Raw genomic sequence first — 18,684 nt, 5'->3', positions numbered from 1 at the left:
TTTGTTAGGCAGTCCTCTGGCCTTTGTGAGGGCAATGTCCTAGAGCCCAGACACTCACAGCATGTCTTTCTGTGTCCTCAATGGCTTTGGCAGTTACATCGGAGACTCCCTGGCTACATCTAAGTTGAAGATAGGGATACCCATCAGGCTTGTTTAAATGAGCTAACAGGTGAGTGTTACCTTTGGAATGAAGCTGATCTCCCACCCATCGAACGGGAATGAGAAGGGCTCCCATTGCACCTCCACGGTGGTTTCTGTGATTGTCTTGAACTGTAGCCCGTGAGGCGTGGAGACATCTGGAACACAGCAATGTGGGTGGCAATGTCATGGCCATCCCTGGCAGGGGCAGTGATCGCTTCCTGGTGACCTCCCTTGGTGTCCTGGGTGAGGAGAGGTGTGGTGGGCAATCCCAATCCTGCTGCAGACAGCGTCTCAGTGACAGGGCCAGCACACTGTCATGCGGTCCTGGTGCTCAGTGTGGGTGAATACATGAGCAAACTTAACAAATGTAATCATTAGTTTTGTGCTTTCCAGTACATAATAGAAAATGTTAACGTTAAACTTTTAAAAATCATGTTTTCTTTTCCTTACTCATTTGGTAGATCCTGGCATTGAATAAAAATCCTTTCTCAGAGGGCTCATATAGATGCCATACAGAATTCCTGGGAGGCAAGGTAGTGGCTGGTATCAGTGTTCCTATTTTATACCCAGGAAAAGGGAGGCCCAGGGGAGGCTGACTGGAGATGTGCGATAAAGCCAGCTTCAGAATAAAACTGGATGCTTTTCATGAGTGTCTGAGGTGCATTGAAAGTATTGAGACTCAAACCACTACACCTCGGATGGCCTGAATTTGCCACTTTATATTTATAAAGAAAGCATGGCGTACACAGAGTGTTGCTCCCACTTCATCTTCTCTAAATTTCTTCCTGTTCTTTCTTCCCTTGCTCACCTTTGCCTCACTTATCTAGCTTTGCTTTGTTCTTAATCTCTCTCTTTTTCTCTCCACTCCTCCCCCCATCCCAAACACACACACACACACACACACACACACACACACACACACACACACACACACACACACACACACACACAGGTTTAGTGAGGTGGAAATATGCTTGTCCTGATGGAGTTCCAGTCACCAGCCCTGAAATACAACAGTGTGACTTTTCACAGTTCTCTAGGAAGCCTGCTCCCACATTAGTATTGCTTCTCAGCCTATTCCCACTGGCAAAGGATGGATTCTTGTTTTATTTTTATTTATTTATTCCTGTGGAGAAGCTTCTCTTTCTCCTTCATGGAAAGGCAGGGCCAGTTCTGAAGCCATTTGAAGGATTAGCAGGTGAGTTTACATGACTTTGTCTATGTCACCTAGGAGCTAGCCTGAGGGGATGCCCTGAATTGGCACAGTGAATGCCATCAGAGATGGAAACCACATCCAGACATGGGTATGGATCAGAGAGGAACATCTTAGGGATCAGTCAGGCATTCCAGGGGTTGATTTATCCCCCAGCACAGTGGGACAAGCAGCAGATGGGGACCTGCCTCTACACCATCACTGAAGACATTAAAACTAGTTCTCCAGGACCAGATTTTTTTAAAGGGTCAAATATAAACGGAGATAATTATAGGCAAGTAAATACACTCAGCATTCATGGAAGAGTCCAATAGCTATCATAAGACTTTAGTCATTTACACGTGGGGGCAAGGTGACTTTCTTAAGCCTGTGTCCCTGTCATTTCATCTTTCAATTTTTAGTTGTTGACCTCTTTGAGGTCCTCAAGACCAATTCTATTACCTTGACATTTCCTCTTTCTGATTTTTTCTGGCATTTGTTATCCAAATGCCATTTGTCATTTGAGACCTACATAAAATGGGCTCAAATCTCTTATTCCCTATTTGGTCATGGGTTCTCATTACAGACCCCAAGGGCTTTCTGAATTCTGAGGGTCCCTGTTTCCATGGCCACAGGTCTTGTTCCAGTCTCCTGTTTCAGCCCTCATCCTTCAGATGTTGTCTGTGTAGACTCTAGTTAGGCTGGGTCTGTTTTCATTGATGTCTCTATGAGGTGTGCAGGCATCTGTCTGTGCAGACTCTGCACTAGATTTGGGACAGTATGAACGCAGGCTTCTGCCCAACGACTGGAAATTTCTTTCAGGAGAGTTGCTCCTCTTAGTTTTGGAAAGTTGAAAGTAATACTTTGTAACAATTTATGAATTGAGAAGTATACAAAGAAAAGAGAGCATTTCTTCTCTCATTCTATTTTTGGACAGATTTAATGTTAACACTTGGTAGGTCATCTGTTATATTTTTCTACAATGAGCTATGCATGTACAGAACATAGATAAGGATCTAGACGAGGTCTTCCTTGTTACAAAGAAACAACAGGAATTCTGCATCATGGAGACAGTCCAGCTTGCTTTCTAAGTCTTCACTATCACTCTCTCCATTGTAGCTTTCTAAATTATCTTCCAGAACCTCAACTGGTATTACTAAAGTGAACTGTCAAACTATTTTGCTAACATAAAAGGTCATAAAGAAATTATGCCCCTTATAGAAGCAGATGTTGTCAGCTGGCACTTAAAATACATTTTCATTGTTTTTTTCCTCACTCTGCTTAGCACGTCCCACCTGCAACATTTAGCTCTTGCTTGTGATACTTCATGGCTCCTAGTTCTGACTCCCTAACTAGATTCAAAGTCTGTATCACACTTTCCTTGACTTCTATCAGAATCCAGCTTATAACAAATCAAGTGCTCAGTAATTAAAATATTGGTGGATGTTGCCTGAATTTGGAAGCTCTCATAATCAGAAGTGCCTTTTTAATGGTGGACTTTTTTATTTTTATTTTTTGAAATGGGTCACATCTGAAGCCCTTACCCCCAAGAGCAAACTATTGCAGGCATCCCTAAAGAATTAAGAAAAGACACTATTATCACGAATGTCCATGATCTCATGTAGGAGAAAAAGAAAAATGGAGCAGGACGGGGAAATGGTACGTACGAGTGGCCACCTTGGCAGTGATGGGAAGGCTGAGGATGTTGCTAATGACAGCGTAGACGCTGATGTTGTAGGTGAGACCTGGCTCCAGCTCCGTGATGGTGACACCACTCCAATCTCCAGGCACCCGCTGCTGGAGCTGGAGGCCCCCCAGGGCCATCGGCTGGTAAGAGATCACATATTCCGTCACTGCCATCGGCCCGTCCCATTCCAGCTCAATGGACCTGTCGCTGATACCAGCCACTCGCAAGTCCTCTGGAGGGGCAACTACCAGGAGGCAATACACAGACAGCATGAGCTCAGAGGATTGCCTTTCCCAGCCTGGACTCAACTTTCTTGCTCATATCTCACCCCCTAAATTAAATGTCTGGAGTTCTGTTGGCCTCCATGGCTTGGTTCTCTACTGAAAGATGCCAAGCTCCACCAGGCCATAATAAATTTTCAGGAATTCTGCCTGACTGTTCACAGGTATTGTCATTGTTAAAGATGAAACATTGTGAAATGGTAATTAAACAAATTGCATCTAAAAGGTAATTATTTAAGACTTGCCACTTTAAAATCATTTCACTGCATTTTACAGTGACCTATGCCTTTAAGGTGATTTTTGTGTGTTGTATCTCTGATAGAAATTCTACATAGTTGTGTTTTGTTGCCTATCTGTTCCCAACCCCATGTTTAATGATGTCACATGAGCAGCCTGAAACTGGCCGCGGAGGCGTTCACACCATGGCAATTTGCAAAAGCTACAAATGAGGGCTTCCTAGTTTGCTGTTCTTCAGAGAGTCCGTTGTTAGATTTTTCACAGCACACTGTGACCAGCTGAACAGTTTGGTAGCTTAATAAATTACTGTCGTCAGACTATCCTGACAGCCAGTGTCTGATTTAGCAAGTGGAAATAAAGACTAATTCCTGTTTTTCCTACAAATTATAAGAAGCCAAAACAACATGTCTTGTATCTCACGGCCTAATGAAGATGCTCAGAAGTCCTTTATTTTAACCGCCGCGCCCCCCCCCCCCGCCCCGCTGCCTTTAAAGGGACAACATTTAAGTTCTGAAGCAAACGTAACTTGCTTCAAACTAATTTTCATTAGCCTTGCCCTTGGAGATGATGACCAGGAAGCATTCTTGAGAGCTTTGCCTTTCCTACTTGTCCAGCTTCACAAGTGCTCTGCAGAGCTGCCAAAGGTTAAACTGTATTGAGATAGCCTTTCTTGTATAGCTCCCTTGGGAAGTGAAGCTTTGCCATAGGATGGGCATCAAATCATTGGGCCTTTAAGACTAATTAGAAGGCTAGCTCTAGTGTCTATAATTGGACCTGCTCATAGATTGCAGCAAAGATCAGGCCAAGATTTAAGTGATTGTAATTAACCTTCATGTTTGTATGTAGTGGAGGTTCCCATTGGTTTCAGAGTTGTCGTTGGCTTTGAATTTTTCTTCTGGGTAATCTCACCCTTTATAAACACACAAGGCCAGGCCAGGTACTTTTCACAGGAATATGTGAATGTCTACCAACTTGAGTTCACACCAGAGGCCTCTTAATCCAAGATTCATGCGAAAGAATAACATCACATGTCTATAATACTGGCTATTTGCTTTTGCCCATTTATCCATTCTCCGCACAAAACAGCTGAGAAAATAAAGTTTCTTTTGAATGAAGAGGGAAAACATTATGGGAAGCAGGGAGTCTATACTTTCTTCTTATTTAGTCAGTTTATTTATCTTTGTTCTCACAATGTGGCCCTGGCTGTACTAGAACATACAACCTCCCTGCCTCACCCCATCTCCCTGATTGCTGGGATAATAGCTCTGTACCGTTATTCCCTTATGTATCTTAAAATTTACTCCAAACAAATTTTCAAAACTAAAGTAAGTATAAATAAAATTTAATTAAACCCTTAAATGTCCTGTTTATGGCTCTGACATTATAAATGCTGAAGTACACAAGTAGAAAATCTGCCACTATTTGTCATGGTATTTTTGGTGAATATTTGTTATGTACCAGGCAAAACGCTAATCACTTTACCCTGAATTACCCCATTTCAACCTCCCATCAGCACAGCAGGATAGCTTTTATTCCTACTCCTAATTTATACATAAGGAAACCGAGGCACACAGCAAGCAAAGACAGAAGAGAGGATTTGAACCTGGGCACAATGACTAGAGAAGCTGTCAGCCAATCCATAATTCTAGATTACAGTTATAAAACATTTCAGTGATAAGGTGTGTCAGACATACCATTTAACGAATTAACAGTCCTTTTCTAGCAGTCCTGGGAGGAAGCTCAGGTAGACAGAGTAATCTTAACATCACAAGAGGGGGCTGAGTAGAGGGATGTGTCAAACTCCAGGGAACTGAGTCAGACCAGAACTGACTCTCAGATCTTTCATGGGGCAGGCTATCCATTCACGCTCCCTGCCATCTTCTCTCATTTATGCACAGCCCTTTAAGGACTGTGTAGAAGCTCCGTGAGAAATGGTCCAGATGACCTACACTTGTGTTCAACTGAGTTTTTTTCATGTGCTGTCTCTTTACTCTGAGACTTATTAACAGGACTCCTCCTGTCTGTGGCAGAAATGGTCACTGCAAATTTCAAGTCACTGGCTTGCTACTCTTGGGTCCTATGGGACTAGTCAGTATATTCCTTTTCTGATTCCTTCTTCCAGAAAAATGGAGCTAATGATAACAGTAGTGCACGATCTAAGCTCAGCATTTAAAAACTGAAAGCAAATAAGATGCAGAGAAATTTTCATCTTTGCCATCTCAAACTTGTTAATACTACCGCCTTCATATCTGACTGAGAGAGCAGAATCTGCTGTCACCTGGGGCAGAAGTGCTCTGGTGAGTGATAAGTCAAAGACGGTGTCTGCAATCACTATCAAACAAGACAATACTGAACTATAAAGCAAACTACAAAAGCGAGGTGTGCAGTGAGTGCGTGCTGGGTGGGAAGCTTTTGCAGCCTTGCTTACTCTCTTTGCCGCTTTCATTTTGAGACTTGTGGAAAAGCAAGAGACTAGAGAGGAAGAGGCTGGCTGGAGGATACAAGACTGTTTATTTCCAAAGCAGCCTTGCCACTTGCTTTTCTGATCTTGCATCACTTTTACGTTTAGTGAGCACACAGGGAGGCAGTTTCAGGCTGTGTTTTGCTCTGTAGAGCAAGTGGTTCCAGGAGCCAGAGGTGGGCAGCTTATCTCAACAGAGACGAACAGTGATGTTGACAGATCTGCAGACATCTCACTGAATTCCAGGGAACCTTGTCCTGCTCACTCTTAGGGAGCTTCCAACTGCTCATTCACCAGCTCCTGCACTAACTACCATCGTGGGATGGATATGCACAAATGACTCTAGGAGCTTCTCATTAAAAACAAAACACATTTGCTGGTCTCAGCATTTATGTCAAAAGACTACTCCTTATGTATTTGCTGTCAAAGATTTTATTTTTTTTTAACTGTTTGGTTTAGCATCTCAAGGAAGTTTAGAGAACGCTAGTAGTTGGTGGGTGATTAGAGTCCCCATTCTTACTCCATTCTTAATGAGGTGTTGGTTCTGGGAAAAACTCGTCTCTGACTGCTGCTTTTCAAATCTGCAGAAGGAGAAGCCCAAAGCAGCTTTTTCCTAAGGCTTGTTTTAAGTGCTCAGACTCAGGAGGTTTTGTTGTATCATCTTTACAGGGACAGAGCACGAGGCAGAAAGACATACCATGAGCAAAGGTCAAGACTAGGAGTCAACTGTAATGGCCTTGCTGTCACTAGTCAGTTGTACTGATGCTGGGATATAGGGGCCTTGTAATGAGATCCATATGGTGGGAAGCTATTCTCCATGTGCTGCCAAAGAAAAAACGGTGACCTACAAGGAAGTCTACTTTGTGGCTGTCCATGTTTTCCCCTTTCTGACCCTCTGTCCTCTCTCTCTGTACTCCTGTGAGCTGTCTTGTGTGCACCTGGCCAGAAATGTCAAACAGGGAGTAAATAGGCCCCTCTTCACAAAGAGCTGGCAAAATAGCACTTTAGATAATGACACACATCCCTTTCTGGAAGAGACCTGTGGCATTTGGCTGTAAAGGTAGGCATTAAGAGGAGTACATCCTGCAATGAGAGGTGGCTCCAGGGTTGTTATAGAAACAGATGAAGATTATGCAACTGTCCTTCCTCATGGGCTTCGAACCAGTAAAGAAAATGTATCTGGGCTTGCATAAGTCTTCCTCAAGCAGCACAGAGCCGATATGTCAGAAGTAGCATGTAAGCTAGGCTTGGACTTGACCCAGTTGTAGCTATATTAACAGCTGGTGATTTCTGCCTGATGTGATCAAGGCATCTTATCTCCAGTTCAGTTGGAACACTGGATCAGATTAAGTTGTTTTGTTCTTGTTTCTTTGTTTCATTCTGTTTCTCAAATAGACCTGACCCTGTGGAAAAGCATGTCTAGGCCATGACGAGTAGATAGAGATTCACACACACTGATTGTATTAAGAAGCATGTGTGCTATCGAACAGCATTTGAGGCAGCAATGACTCAAGCTGACCCTTGGCATCCTCTGGGTGGGGGCTCCAGGAGCCGCCTACTCTTGGTGGGAACAAGGTTATGCTTCGGGTTTGCAGTGATGGTCCTAGTGCTTCAGATCCAGAAGCACTGAGGGCTAATGTCTGCTTCAGTTTTGCTTTGGAATAATTGGTATAATGACTATCCTTTTAGAAAGGATTTTCAATTCAGTAAACAGGACTGAAAGGCTAGATGAAGTAATTGAATACAGAAGAAACATAACACAGGGGAAAAAGACCTTTCTAAGCAGTGAGCTATTGTTCCCCCTTCGTTACCACTAACCCTTCAGAAGGGTTCGATGGGAGGCCACACATGCAGATGCTGAAGGACAGAAAGTGGTGGAAGCTGGCTTCCCAGGATTCGTGCCTTAGAAATGACTAGCATTGCTCAATTAGAAAGTTTAAAAATGTTGTTGGTTTTTATTTATTTAAAAATTTCCCAGGAGGTATTCTGAGCTCATAACGGAAAGGATCAATTACTTAATCTATACTTGTAATAGCACAAATGTGCCAGCAATAGTTCCTGATTTAGTCAGAGGAGGATGAACAATAGAGAAACAATGAAAATCATACAATCTGGGGGGAAAAAAACCATAAAAATCACCACCAGCCCCGTGAAATACTGCCATCTCCCTCGCTGCTGGATTTAGGTTTTAGAACAGCATGGCAGGACATGACTGTTCTATAGTTTTCTACAATGTAGGCTACACATGGAGTTGGTTCCTATCTGTGCTATAGTCATCCGGAACAAAATGAGTCATATCTGTTTAATATTCTATACTAATTGTTAGAATGTCAGCTCCTTGGTAACGTCATGAGTTTAATCTCATCCTGCAATCTGTAAGCTAACCAGATAAAAAGAGAACTAGAGCCGTCCACCCTTCCTCAAGCAGTGATGTAAGGTGCTGAGATGTTGAGACTGGTAATGGGCGAGGGAAATATTTTTAAGGAGGTACAACTCGAGGACTCCCTGGAGTTAAAGATCAGCCTTACCTAGCATGGTCCCCTGACCTTTTTCTGCTTGTTGTGATTTGAATATGGTCTGAAGCCCCTAGGCTTCAGGATCTGAAATTCAATCCCCATTAAAAAGAGTGCAAACTTAATCTGACAATGGTGCATAGAGATAGGGTCATTGGGAAGTGATTCAGACTAGCTGGGTCGTCAGAGTGGACCCTCCTAGTCTAATCCCAATAGCTTAATAAGGTGAGAGACTGGAGGATATACACGCATGCTCCCTATCTCTTGTCATGTGACTCCATGTGCTACTTTGCGACTCCGCCAACAAGAAGGCTATCATTAGATGTAGCAGCTTAATCTTGAACTTCTAGAACTGAGATCCCAAGTAAACCTCTTTATAACACACCCACACTGGTTTTATATTTGGCAACAGAGAATGAGCCAATAAACTAGTCACCCCTACTTTAGGGACAGTAGAGTGTTTTCATCTCTACTATCATTGTCTTTGTTTTAGTCCCAGGAATGGAGATCCAGCTCTCATCCTGAATGTGACCTCATCAATTGTTATGGACTTGAAAACAGTTGCCACAGAAAGCGAACAATTACAGCCAAACTGGGAATTATTTTGTCCCCTCCGCTCCGTTCTTCTTCCCCAACCAACTGGAGCTACCCCGCAGAGTGTTCCCCATCCTACCTGCTGAGCAGTCAGGGCCCTGGTAGCCCTCCTCACAGATGCAGAGTCCCTCCTGGCAGTGCCCGCGCCCACTGCAGGCATTCAGACAGCGTCGCTGGCTGCAGTCCTCACCAGCATAGCCCTCTTGGCACAGGCAGGTACCGTTGGCACATTGCCCCTTCCCTGAACAGTCCCCGGGGCACCGCAGCTCCCTGCAGTCCTCGCCTGTGTAGGGCTCTTCACAGACGCATTCACCGTCCACACAGAGCCCTCGGGAACTACAGTCTGTCGGGCAGCGCAGCTCAGAGCAGTCATCACCGCTGTATTCGCTGTCGCAAATGCACTGGCCATCGACACACACCCCCCGACTGGAGCAGCCCAGGGGGCAGTAGGGCTCTGAGCAGTTCTTGCCGAACCAGCCTTCATTGCAGATGCAGCCACACGACTCAAAGCTAAAGTTGCCATGGCCGCTGCAGTGAGGAACATAGTCCAGTTGTCCTAGAATGGCCAAGGAGAAGGTCAAAGGGCAGCAGTGGCCTCTCATAAATTGTACTGGGGAGGGTTGAGCAGAGACCTAGACTCATCCCTTGATCCCATAGGTGCTGCTGAGTGTTAACTACCACATAGTTTGGTACAAATTCAACCTAATAAATGTTTTCACCCAGTGCAATCGTCTATGCCTAATGCAGCACCAAAGGGGAAGATGAGCAAGATCTGGGCCATTTTCCTTTCCCAGGTCACCTTCAGAACATCTTAGATTGGGTCCCTAGAACCTAATAAGAACACTTATTAAAAAGTGTTCCCAGAAGAAACTTGCCATAGTGGGTTTTGTGTGGGTTTTTTTGGGGGTGGGGGGTGAGGTATGGGGTGGGTATCAGGAAGCAATGTGGCTGAGCTAGAGTGTGACTAAGCAAAGGTCCAGGAATAGTGACTCAGATTCCTGAAGTGCTGTAGAAACAGTGTAAGTCACCCTTGCTCATGAGGTGAGGCCCTTCTCTGAGCACATGTAAATTCTAGGGCCCTCTATGTCTTGGATCTTGTCAAGTGTTCTGATTAGGTTAATGATATTCCTCTGACAAAGATGTCCAGGTACCAAGTATAACTATGAGAGGGATTGGAGGGGAAGTAGGCTGAGCACTGGGTCAGCTATGCAGATGGAAGTCATGTCTGTTACAGACCTGTCCCATCTTCTCCCTTCCTGCCATGGGCTACTGCACACTTGTCAAATCCAAGGTTTCTTCAAACGCTTCCTAAGCATGGTTTCAGTTATTGTTTGCTATGATGCCTTCAAGTATATATATATATATATTTGTCCCAGTCTTTTTGCATAAGGTTTTATGGCAAAATAATAAAGTCTAAGTTCAGTCTAGTAAGTTCTGCTTCATGCAGTCCACATTGCCTAAAAAAGATACTGCATTGGCATTGCTTAACATAGCTCAGCCTACTAGATTTTTCTTAATCAGCTAATGATCTGAGTGGCAAGCTGTTGGATTCTGGAGCAGGAGAGACCATAACCATGGAAAACTATGACATTTTCTTGTTTTTAAACTCCACCAAAAAGATGGACTCAGTGAAGAACAGGAATGTGGACATCTTGATTCCCTTGTCTAGTCATCACATTGCTTGTCTATAATCTGAGGAAATTCTATAAAAACGCTTCATTAGTCAGATTTGGCTCCATCTTACTATGACTCGGGGAGAATGGGTCTCATCTATGGGCCCCAGGGTTTAATAACATTTTCCTCCACTTCCATCTTGAACTATCAGATCGTACAGAGGTAAGCACGTATACCCAAGATGGCTGTTCCTTGTCATCCATGGCCAGAACTACATGAGTCTGAAGGATCCTTTGGATGGAGAAAGCTGGGCACCAGGATGACTGGGGACAGCTAAGGGTAGCCCTTGCTTATAGGATGCTTACTGGAGCCAGGCTCTCATCTGACTAGGGGAGTCAATAGTTAATAGCTCCTTATTGCTCTGGTCTGCCACAATTTGTAGATGAGGAAGGAAAGGCTATGTGACTTGCTTAGATCACAAGCCAGAGGTGGCAGAACAGGTCTGAACTTAAAGTCTGACTTTGAAGTCTTAATCACACCTTACAGTAAGGAACAGATGGACAAAGACAGAAATCCACTAAACATTCAGCCTTTTGGAGAATAGGATATGTGTGTGTGTGTGTGTGTGTGTGTGTGTGTGTGTGTGTGTGTGTGTGTGTGTGAGAATGCACATGCCTATGTTCATGGAGTGGATCAGGACAAAACTCCCGTCTTGCTGGAGGAGAGGGGAACAGGTCCTCTGAGACCTTAATGACTTCCATTTCCTCAGAGGGGAGCAAGGCTGCGAGCGAACAGACCGAGCACCACACGCTCTAGTCAGTCAGGTTAACATGAACCGATATCAACTCAACAGCCTGTGAAAACCAAAGATGAATGAAGACAGACATCAAATTCCCTGCCTGCCATCAAAGGTGCTGTGCTGAGCCGATGTACCATTACCTGACTCATCCCTCCAAAATCAGGTTAATGTATTTCAAACTGGGTAAGCAGTGTTGAGAATCCCTGAACCGTATCCCCAGGGAATGGCTGCATTTAGATCTTACAGATGACACATTAACCGAGAGCTATATATCAGGTACTTTTTTCTTTGACCCTGTGAAGAGATGCTGGGTTTCTCTTCCTCTCTCACCCCTCCTCCCTCTCAGCACAGCTCTTTCCTTCCCCACCAGGGACCAGGCTGCAAGCTCTTCAGACTTTACCTGTGGCAGCGCTTTCCTGACAGCAGTTGGTGTTGCACTGGTCTCGAAGTACCGACACCTCCCTCTCCAGCATCTCTATCCTGCTTAGCAGCTCCTGCAGCACCTGGGCTGAGCTGGCACATGGGCAGGCTTTTTTGGGGAGGTTGATCCTGTGCGTGAAGGTGACCTGGCTTTCGTGATCTGAGGTTTGGCCTATGTATTCTGCCAGAGTATCATCTTCAGCGCTCACTTCCTGTTCAGCTGAAGCCTCCAGCCCGGAGGAGCAGAGGCTCTCCAGTGGGACGTTGATGTTATAGACATGGTTGAAGACCATAGGCTGTTCCTTGCTGGACGTGTTGTAGCTGGAAGCCCCTCCTTCCTCTTCCACAGTTTGTCTCTGGACCCTTTCTGTGGTCACCTCCAGTTGACACTCAGAAGGCTTGAGCATGGATCCCAGCAGGATCAGGTTTACACCGATAAGCATGTTCTTCAAGACCACTGTTTCCCCGTCGATCCCCATCCTCTCAGCCAGAGCTTGGTTCAAGAGCTCCCTGTAGTGGCCAGCATGGAGTTAGAGGAATCTGCAAGAGAAAGTGAGGGGCAAAGGCTCAGATGGCCTCTGAAACATGTACCTGGGCACCATGGCTCTCACTCTGTGAAGCTAGAACATGCGTAGATAGTTCTCTGGGGCTGTGGAGGAAATAGGGAAGAAACAGTGGTTCTAAGTCAGAAAGCTGGGCCTTTGTTCTCTCAAAGACTGGATTCTTGATGGATAGCACTTCTACATTAGGGTATTGTTAGGGCTTTAATTTCAAATGGCCCCCTCTCAAAGCTTGTTGGCAGATGAAGGGTTTTTAAGAAGTGTTTGGATCATGAATGTTTTGATTTCATCAATAGCTTAATCTGTTGATGGATTCATACATTCAGAGCATTGTATATTAGATAGAAGAGCAGGCCACTAAAGGCATACCTTTGAAGGATTGTGGTGATTTAAATAAGAATGGCCTCTAAAGGCTCATATATTTGAATGATTAGTTACCAGGAAGTGGGGCTATTCGAAAGGATTAGAAGGAATAAGAACTGTGGCCTTGTTGGAGGAAGTATGTCGCTAGGCTTTGAGGTTTCAAAAGCCCATGTCAGGCCCAGAATCTCTGTCTCTGCCTGTGGATCAGGATGTAGCTCTCAGCTACTGCTCCAGCACTTGCCTGAAGACCACCATGTTCCCCACCATGATGATAATAGTCTAAACCTCTGACACTGTAAGCAAGCCCCCAGCTAAATGCTTTCTTGTGTAAGAGTTTCCTTCATTGTTGTGTCTCTTCACAGCAAAAGAACAGTGACTCAGACAGGAGCATATCATCTCCAGTCATTTCTGTCTTCTCTCTGCTTCCCTGCCGCCATGCGGTGAGCAGCTTTGCCCTGCCACATCCTTCTGCCATGATGGACTGAAACCTTTGAAATCATTTTGAGACATTTGAAACCTTTGAGAAAAAAGAGTCCTTCCCCAGGGTTACTTTTTTCAAGTCTTTTGTTACAGCACTGAAATGTTAGACTAATGTAGCCTTTTAGGCACGGAATACAACAGTCTGTCCCCAGAGTGCACATGGAACTTCTAGAACACATGCCAGGAGTGGAGGCTCTGTGAACAGCCTCTTCCACTGAGGAGAGCTTGAAGCCTCTCTTCCCTTTTAAATGAAAGTTAGGATGAAGCAGAGCACATAAACTTAGAGGCACTCCCAGGTTGCTTCAGATATTTATTATGAAAGGGCCTCACTGGCCATGTCAAATAACTTATCCATCAGCTCCTCTAAGCTCACCTATTGAATAGAGGTTGACTTTACAATAACCAACCAGCCACATAATGTAGTTCTAGGCAGTTTGTGATTGTTAATTATCCTTGGGTACATTCGTGATTTATCTGGAACGATGTGAGCCGAGCTTTGTTTTAATCTTCTCATTAATACAGTCCCTGTGCTCTGTGACCACAGGGTGCCTTTCTTCTGAGGTCCTGTTTAAATAGCTAAAATAATGAATTAGCTCCTCCGTTGGTTACCTAGTCACCAAGAACCATGCAGTATAATAAATTCACAGTAATAAAAATCAGTTTTACAAAAATTATATTTCCTTTCTATTCCCTGTGTAAAAGAAAAAAAGAGACTTAGACACTTCGGTTCTCAAGGAAAGTCAGAGCTGCTAAGAAGATTAAGGACTGAGGAACCAAGTAGCTGTAACTATGAGCCTCAGAAGAAGGTGACGAATATCAGTTAATACTCGCTGGCTGTGCACAGGGCACAGATGGTGCTGAGCCTTCACACATGATCTTATCCAAGCCCTAGGAGAGTCTGGAAATGATACTCATCTTATAACGGAGCAATTTCTGCTTAGAGGGGGCTGAGATATGAAAGCTGGCCAGACTGATCCCAAACCCATGCTCTTAACAACTATGCTTCAATACCTTAAAAAAAAAAAAAAAAGAGTGTTCAAACGTGGGCATGGCGGTACACATTTTTAATACTAGTATGTGGGAAGTAGAGGCAGGAAGATTAGGAGTTCATGGCCAGACTCCCCCACAGAGCAGGTTTAAGATCAGCCTGGGATACACAAGATTCTGTTTTTTGGTTTTTTTTAAAAGAAACTGTTGAATTTTTTTCTTGTCATTGATAGAAATTGTACATTCTAGAACTTTCTCAGGAATACTAAAGTTAGAAAATTTGCCTGGGTGTGGGTGTGGTTCACTGCTTTTTCTTCCATGAACCATTATTCTCTCCTATTCCCTCATGCATTCCTCAAATACAGGTTGAATTGCCTGCCCCCACACTTCTTACAGCACTGACCATGCTAGACCATGGGCTCCCTAGGCCTGATTTTCCCACCTGGTCTGCTAAGTTGATTTGAGGCAGATCATGTCCTGTACGCTGCATAGGGCTGTGTGTTTAGGACATGAAAGTGCTCAGTATTTAGTTGTTGAGTGAATGGATGACCAGATGCATGAAAGAATGAGTAAATCAATGATTTAATGAGTAAATGCTCAGTGAGCAAAAGGTTGAGTCATTCTCCAATTCATTTAATCTCTCTCCATTAACCCTAAGTTACTTACTGTTCTCTTCAATTTCAGCTTTGGACAATGTCTAAGACTTCACTGAATTAGGAATAACTGGTATTAGTGACTAGCATAAAAATCATATCTTATTACTCAGCTCTTATGTTATATATTGCATTATTTTCTGTCCCTGTTTCTAATATTGATAGGAAGCAGAGCAGACCAGAGCTGCTGAGACTGCCAGACTGTCTGGGATCAAACCTCATCCCCATAAATGTTTATCTATGGGAAGATCACTTAACCTCTCTGTGAGTTTTGTTATCTGCAGAGTAGACATAAATAATGGTACCAATGTTATGGGATTAGAGTGATGATTCTACCATTATCTATATAATACTTATTAACTACCTAGCATTGACTGAAATAAATAAATACTGTTTTCAGACCATTTGGTTCTTCTTCTATTTAAAGACTCCCCTGAATTTGCAGAGGTATGTAAAATGCCTTATTAGTTGGCATCAGGAAAGCCCAGCTCATAGTTTATCCTTGAACAACGATGATGAGGTTCTAGAAATACTGTGAGAGATGACAACTCCTTGGCTGCATCCTGATAAGGTCAGTTCACCTTGGGAATAGATGGACTGACATGTCGAAACTAAACTGACCCTGTAGCTATAAGCTCTTCCCACACCCCTCTCATCTGAGGCTGTACCTGTCTCCCTACCTTGAATTGCTCCAGTCCCTACACTCTTGGATTTCCCTTCTGTTCTTCTGTCATGACAACACCCTCCCAGTGACCTTGTTAACAGTCCTTCACACACATAAGGCCTTTCTATCTTTCTTTCTTTCTTTTTTTTTTTTTTTTTTTTTTTTTTTTTTTGGTTTTTTCGAGACAGGGTTTCTCTGTGTAGCTTTGCGCCTTTCCTGGGACTCACTTGGTAGTCCAGGCTGGCCTCGAACTCACAGAGATCCACCTGGCTCTGCCTCCCGAGTGCTGGGATTAAAGGCGTGCGCCACCACCGCCCGGCCCTTTCTATCTTTCTTAAACTAAACTTTGTTTATTTGGATTCATATTAATATTGCTGAATACTATTTTCTTATGGAAGGTATGAAATTGTTACAAAGCACTTGATACAGACATTTGGCCAATTGTAGATAGGACATAAATAAAAGAATAAATGATATTGTAAATGAGAAGGAGGACCAATGACAGGAAAATTATGAGGAAGAAAGATGTTAGATTCTATATATAGGTCTAAAACAACCACTAAAAATTGTAGAGAAAGGGAAAGTTAGAGTTTTATATGAGAAACATGGTCAATATTTTGGTCAATAACTAAACTTATGTAAGTAACTCAACCATGTAATTTTTATAAGCCCAGATTTTTTTTAAACTTAGATTTTATTAATTGAAATTCAGAGTGAAAAATAAACAAGGGGCTTGTCTGCCCTTACAGCACCAATAATTAATCATTTCTGGGTGACTAGAATGCTGAAATAATGCAAATCTTGTCATATGAGGAAGAGAAATTTAGCATTTTATTTGGAGAGGTGAGAACATGGGAGGTTCATATATTATTTTATCATCATTCATCTGACAAGTATTTATTGAGTAGCTATTAGATTCCTGCCCTGTGCTTATGGAAATTACATCCATATGTATGGAACTGGAAGGGTAGAATATAAAGAAACAGAGTAAATGAATACCAAACAATATTATACATACAAATAAATTACTTTATATTTGCCATGTGATAATATCACATGACACATACGTCTGTGTTATTTTCAGTCAGGAATAGATAGCCATTGTGGAGGAAAAAAATTGATGAACAGAGTTTTGTGAGTTAAGAAGGCGAGGGTTCATGGCCATGTTTATAGAGTGATACCTTGAAAAGCTTGTCTGATCAGATCACAGCTGAGATCTGAGATCTTGACAAAGTAGGGTGGGTGTCTAGCAAAAGAGAGGGGAAGTACAGCACAACCATAGGGAAGAGAAAAATGCAGGGGCTCTGAGGCAGGGGTGATCCTCGGGAGTCTGAGTAATAGGGTGTCTGGGGTGGGGTGAAGGAATGGATGTGGGAAGGCCCTGCAGAACATGGCCAGGACTTGGTGTTTCAGTGCAGAGACATGGTCACTATTCTCAAGTGCTCCCCCGGTCACCTGCTCCCGTTCCTTGAGAAACTCCCAGTCTCAGAGAGGAGAGAAACACAAGTATGCCAGTGCGTGGTGATGACCATGACTAAGGAGCATGCTAGCTGTCCAGCGAGGAAGGTTACAGGACAGCTCTGTCACAGGGAAAGCGACTCTCTCTTGCCGACAACAGAGAAGGTGCTGTTTGCCAAATATTTCTGGCTTGGCTTTCAGACACACAGTAGGACTAGATTTTCTAACTTTCCTTTGGGTATGTGAGACCAGTGAATCACAAGGAAATGTTGAGTGTCCCTTCCAGGATGAGGCATCAAGTTGATTAGCGGACACTTGCCAGAAAGTTTTCCCTTCTGTGGTAGCTGGTTGTGCGTGAGATGATGGTTGCTTGATGTCACTCTGGGTCCCAAAGTGACTGCATGAAACAGAGACCCTCACTCCATTCTAGCTTAACTGTAGTACATCTTTTGGTTTTTGAAGTACAGCTTTTGGGATTGATTTTTCTCACACATAACTTAGTCTACCCAGAGATAACATGGACATGGCTCTTAATAGGTTATTCTCTAGGTTAGAAGGAAAAGAAGGAGGAAGAAGAGGAGAGAAGTTGTTCATTCTAGAACTGCACTTGCTGAAACTGATATTCAGACATGGTTTGTTCAATGAGTGTGTTTAAAGGACTGCCTGGTGATAACAGATCAGACCTTTACATGGCACAAGGGCCTGGAGAGGAAGTTTCCATATGTAAGCAATAGCTTTCCTAGTAGGGTGAGCTAGTGTCTCCAATGGCAGGTAGTGAATTTCTAGTCATTGGAGGTCTCCAGGTACAGGCTAAAACACTCCTTTGTGAGAATGCTGAAGAAGGGTTTCCATTCATCAGAAGAGGCTAAACAGGACTAAAGTCAATGTTAAATATCTTCCTGGTATTTTACAAGTCCACGGTCTTAGTGGGCTTTTAGGGATATACCCACTACTATCACATTGTGCTAGTTCTTTAAGGGTTTCCATAATAGAATCCCATAGATGGGTAGCTTAAAACTGCAGCATGTCAACATCAAGTTATCTTCAAGATTGTCTCTTCCCCAGGGCTCTGTGGGTCTCTGTTCCTCTTTCTGAGCTTCAGCTGGTGACCTGCATGCCACGGCATTTCTTGCCTAGTAGATGTATCAGCACAACCTGTCTGCCTGAATATTGTGATCTGAGTCTTCACATGGCCATCTTCTGAGACACATGCTGCTGTGCTATATTGGGGTCCCAGCCTATTCCAGCTCAACCTCATCTTAACATAACTAACCATATCTGTAATGGGCTCACTTCCAAGTGGAGCCACATTTTGAGGTGCTGGGGGTCAGGGCTTCAACCTAGACACAATCAAGGGATGAGACTCAATTTATAGCAAATATCAATAGTAACTGGAACAAGCTATGCATCCACCTTGTAATACTTCATTTATTCTTGCAATAACACTTGTAAGCTAGAAAGAAGTGATATTTAGGACACTGAAGATATTTATGGCATGCGTATGACTTCGGAAGTAACCAATCAGAATGGGGCATCCACACATGAAAATGAGACATTAATCACTCTAGTTCATTATGGAC

The 18,684-nt window shown here is 43.5% G+C and overlaps 1 protein-coding gene across 3 annotated transcripts in view; it reads right to left on the bottom strand.

Annotated features, from left to right (window-relative positions):
• Positions 1-18,684, bottom strand: part of Tnr (tenascin R) — a 407,740-nt gene that overhangs the window by 65,944 nt on the left and 323,112 nt on the right. For 2 of the 3 annotated variants that reach the window (XM_042258389.2, XM_076547793.1), the window contains exons 3-6: positions 11,920-12,479; positions 9,186-9,662; positions 3,001-3,264; positions 181-296 (exon numbers count right to left, since the gene is read on the bottom strand). In XM_042258389.2, coding sequence (XP_042114323.2) covers positions 181-296; positions 3,001-3,264; positions 9,186-9,662; positions 11,920-12,418 — 1,356 coding nt within the window. In that variant the 5' untranslated portion in view covers positions 12,419-12,479. Of the gene's footprint in view, positions 1-180; positions 297-3,000; positions 3,265-9,185; positions 9,663-11,919; positions 12,480-18,684 lie in introns of those variants that run through there. The other variant, XM_042258395.2, reaches the window with a different exon arrangement.

The sequence above is a fragment of the Peromyscus maniculatus genome, chromosome 11 (assembly GCF_049852395.1).
Source record: "Peromyscus maniculatus bairdii isolate BWxNUB_F1_BW_parent chromosome 11, HU_Pman_BW_mat_3.1, whole genome shotgun sequence".
NCBI lineage: Eukaryota > Metazoa > Chordata > Mammalia > Rodentia > Cricetidae > Peromyscus > Peromyscus maniculatus.
This window is presented reverse-complemented; position numbering and strand designations above follow the sequence as displayed.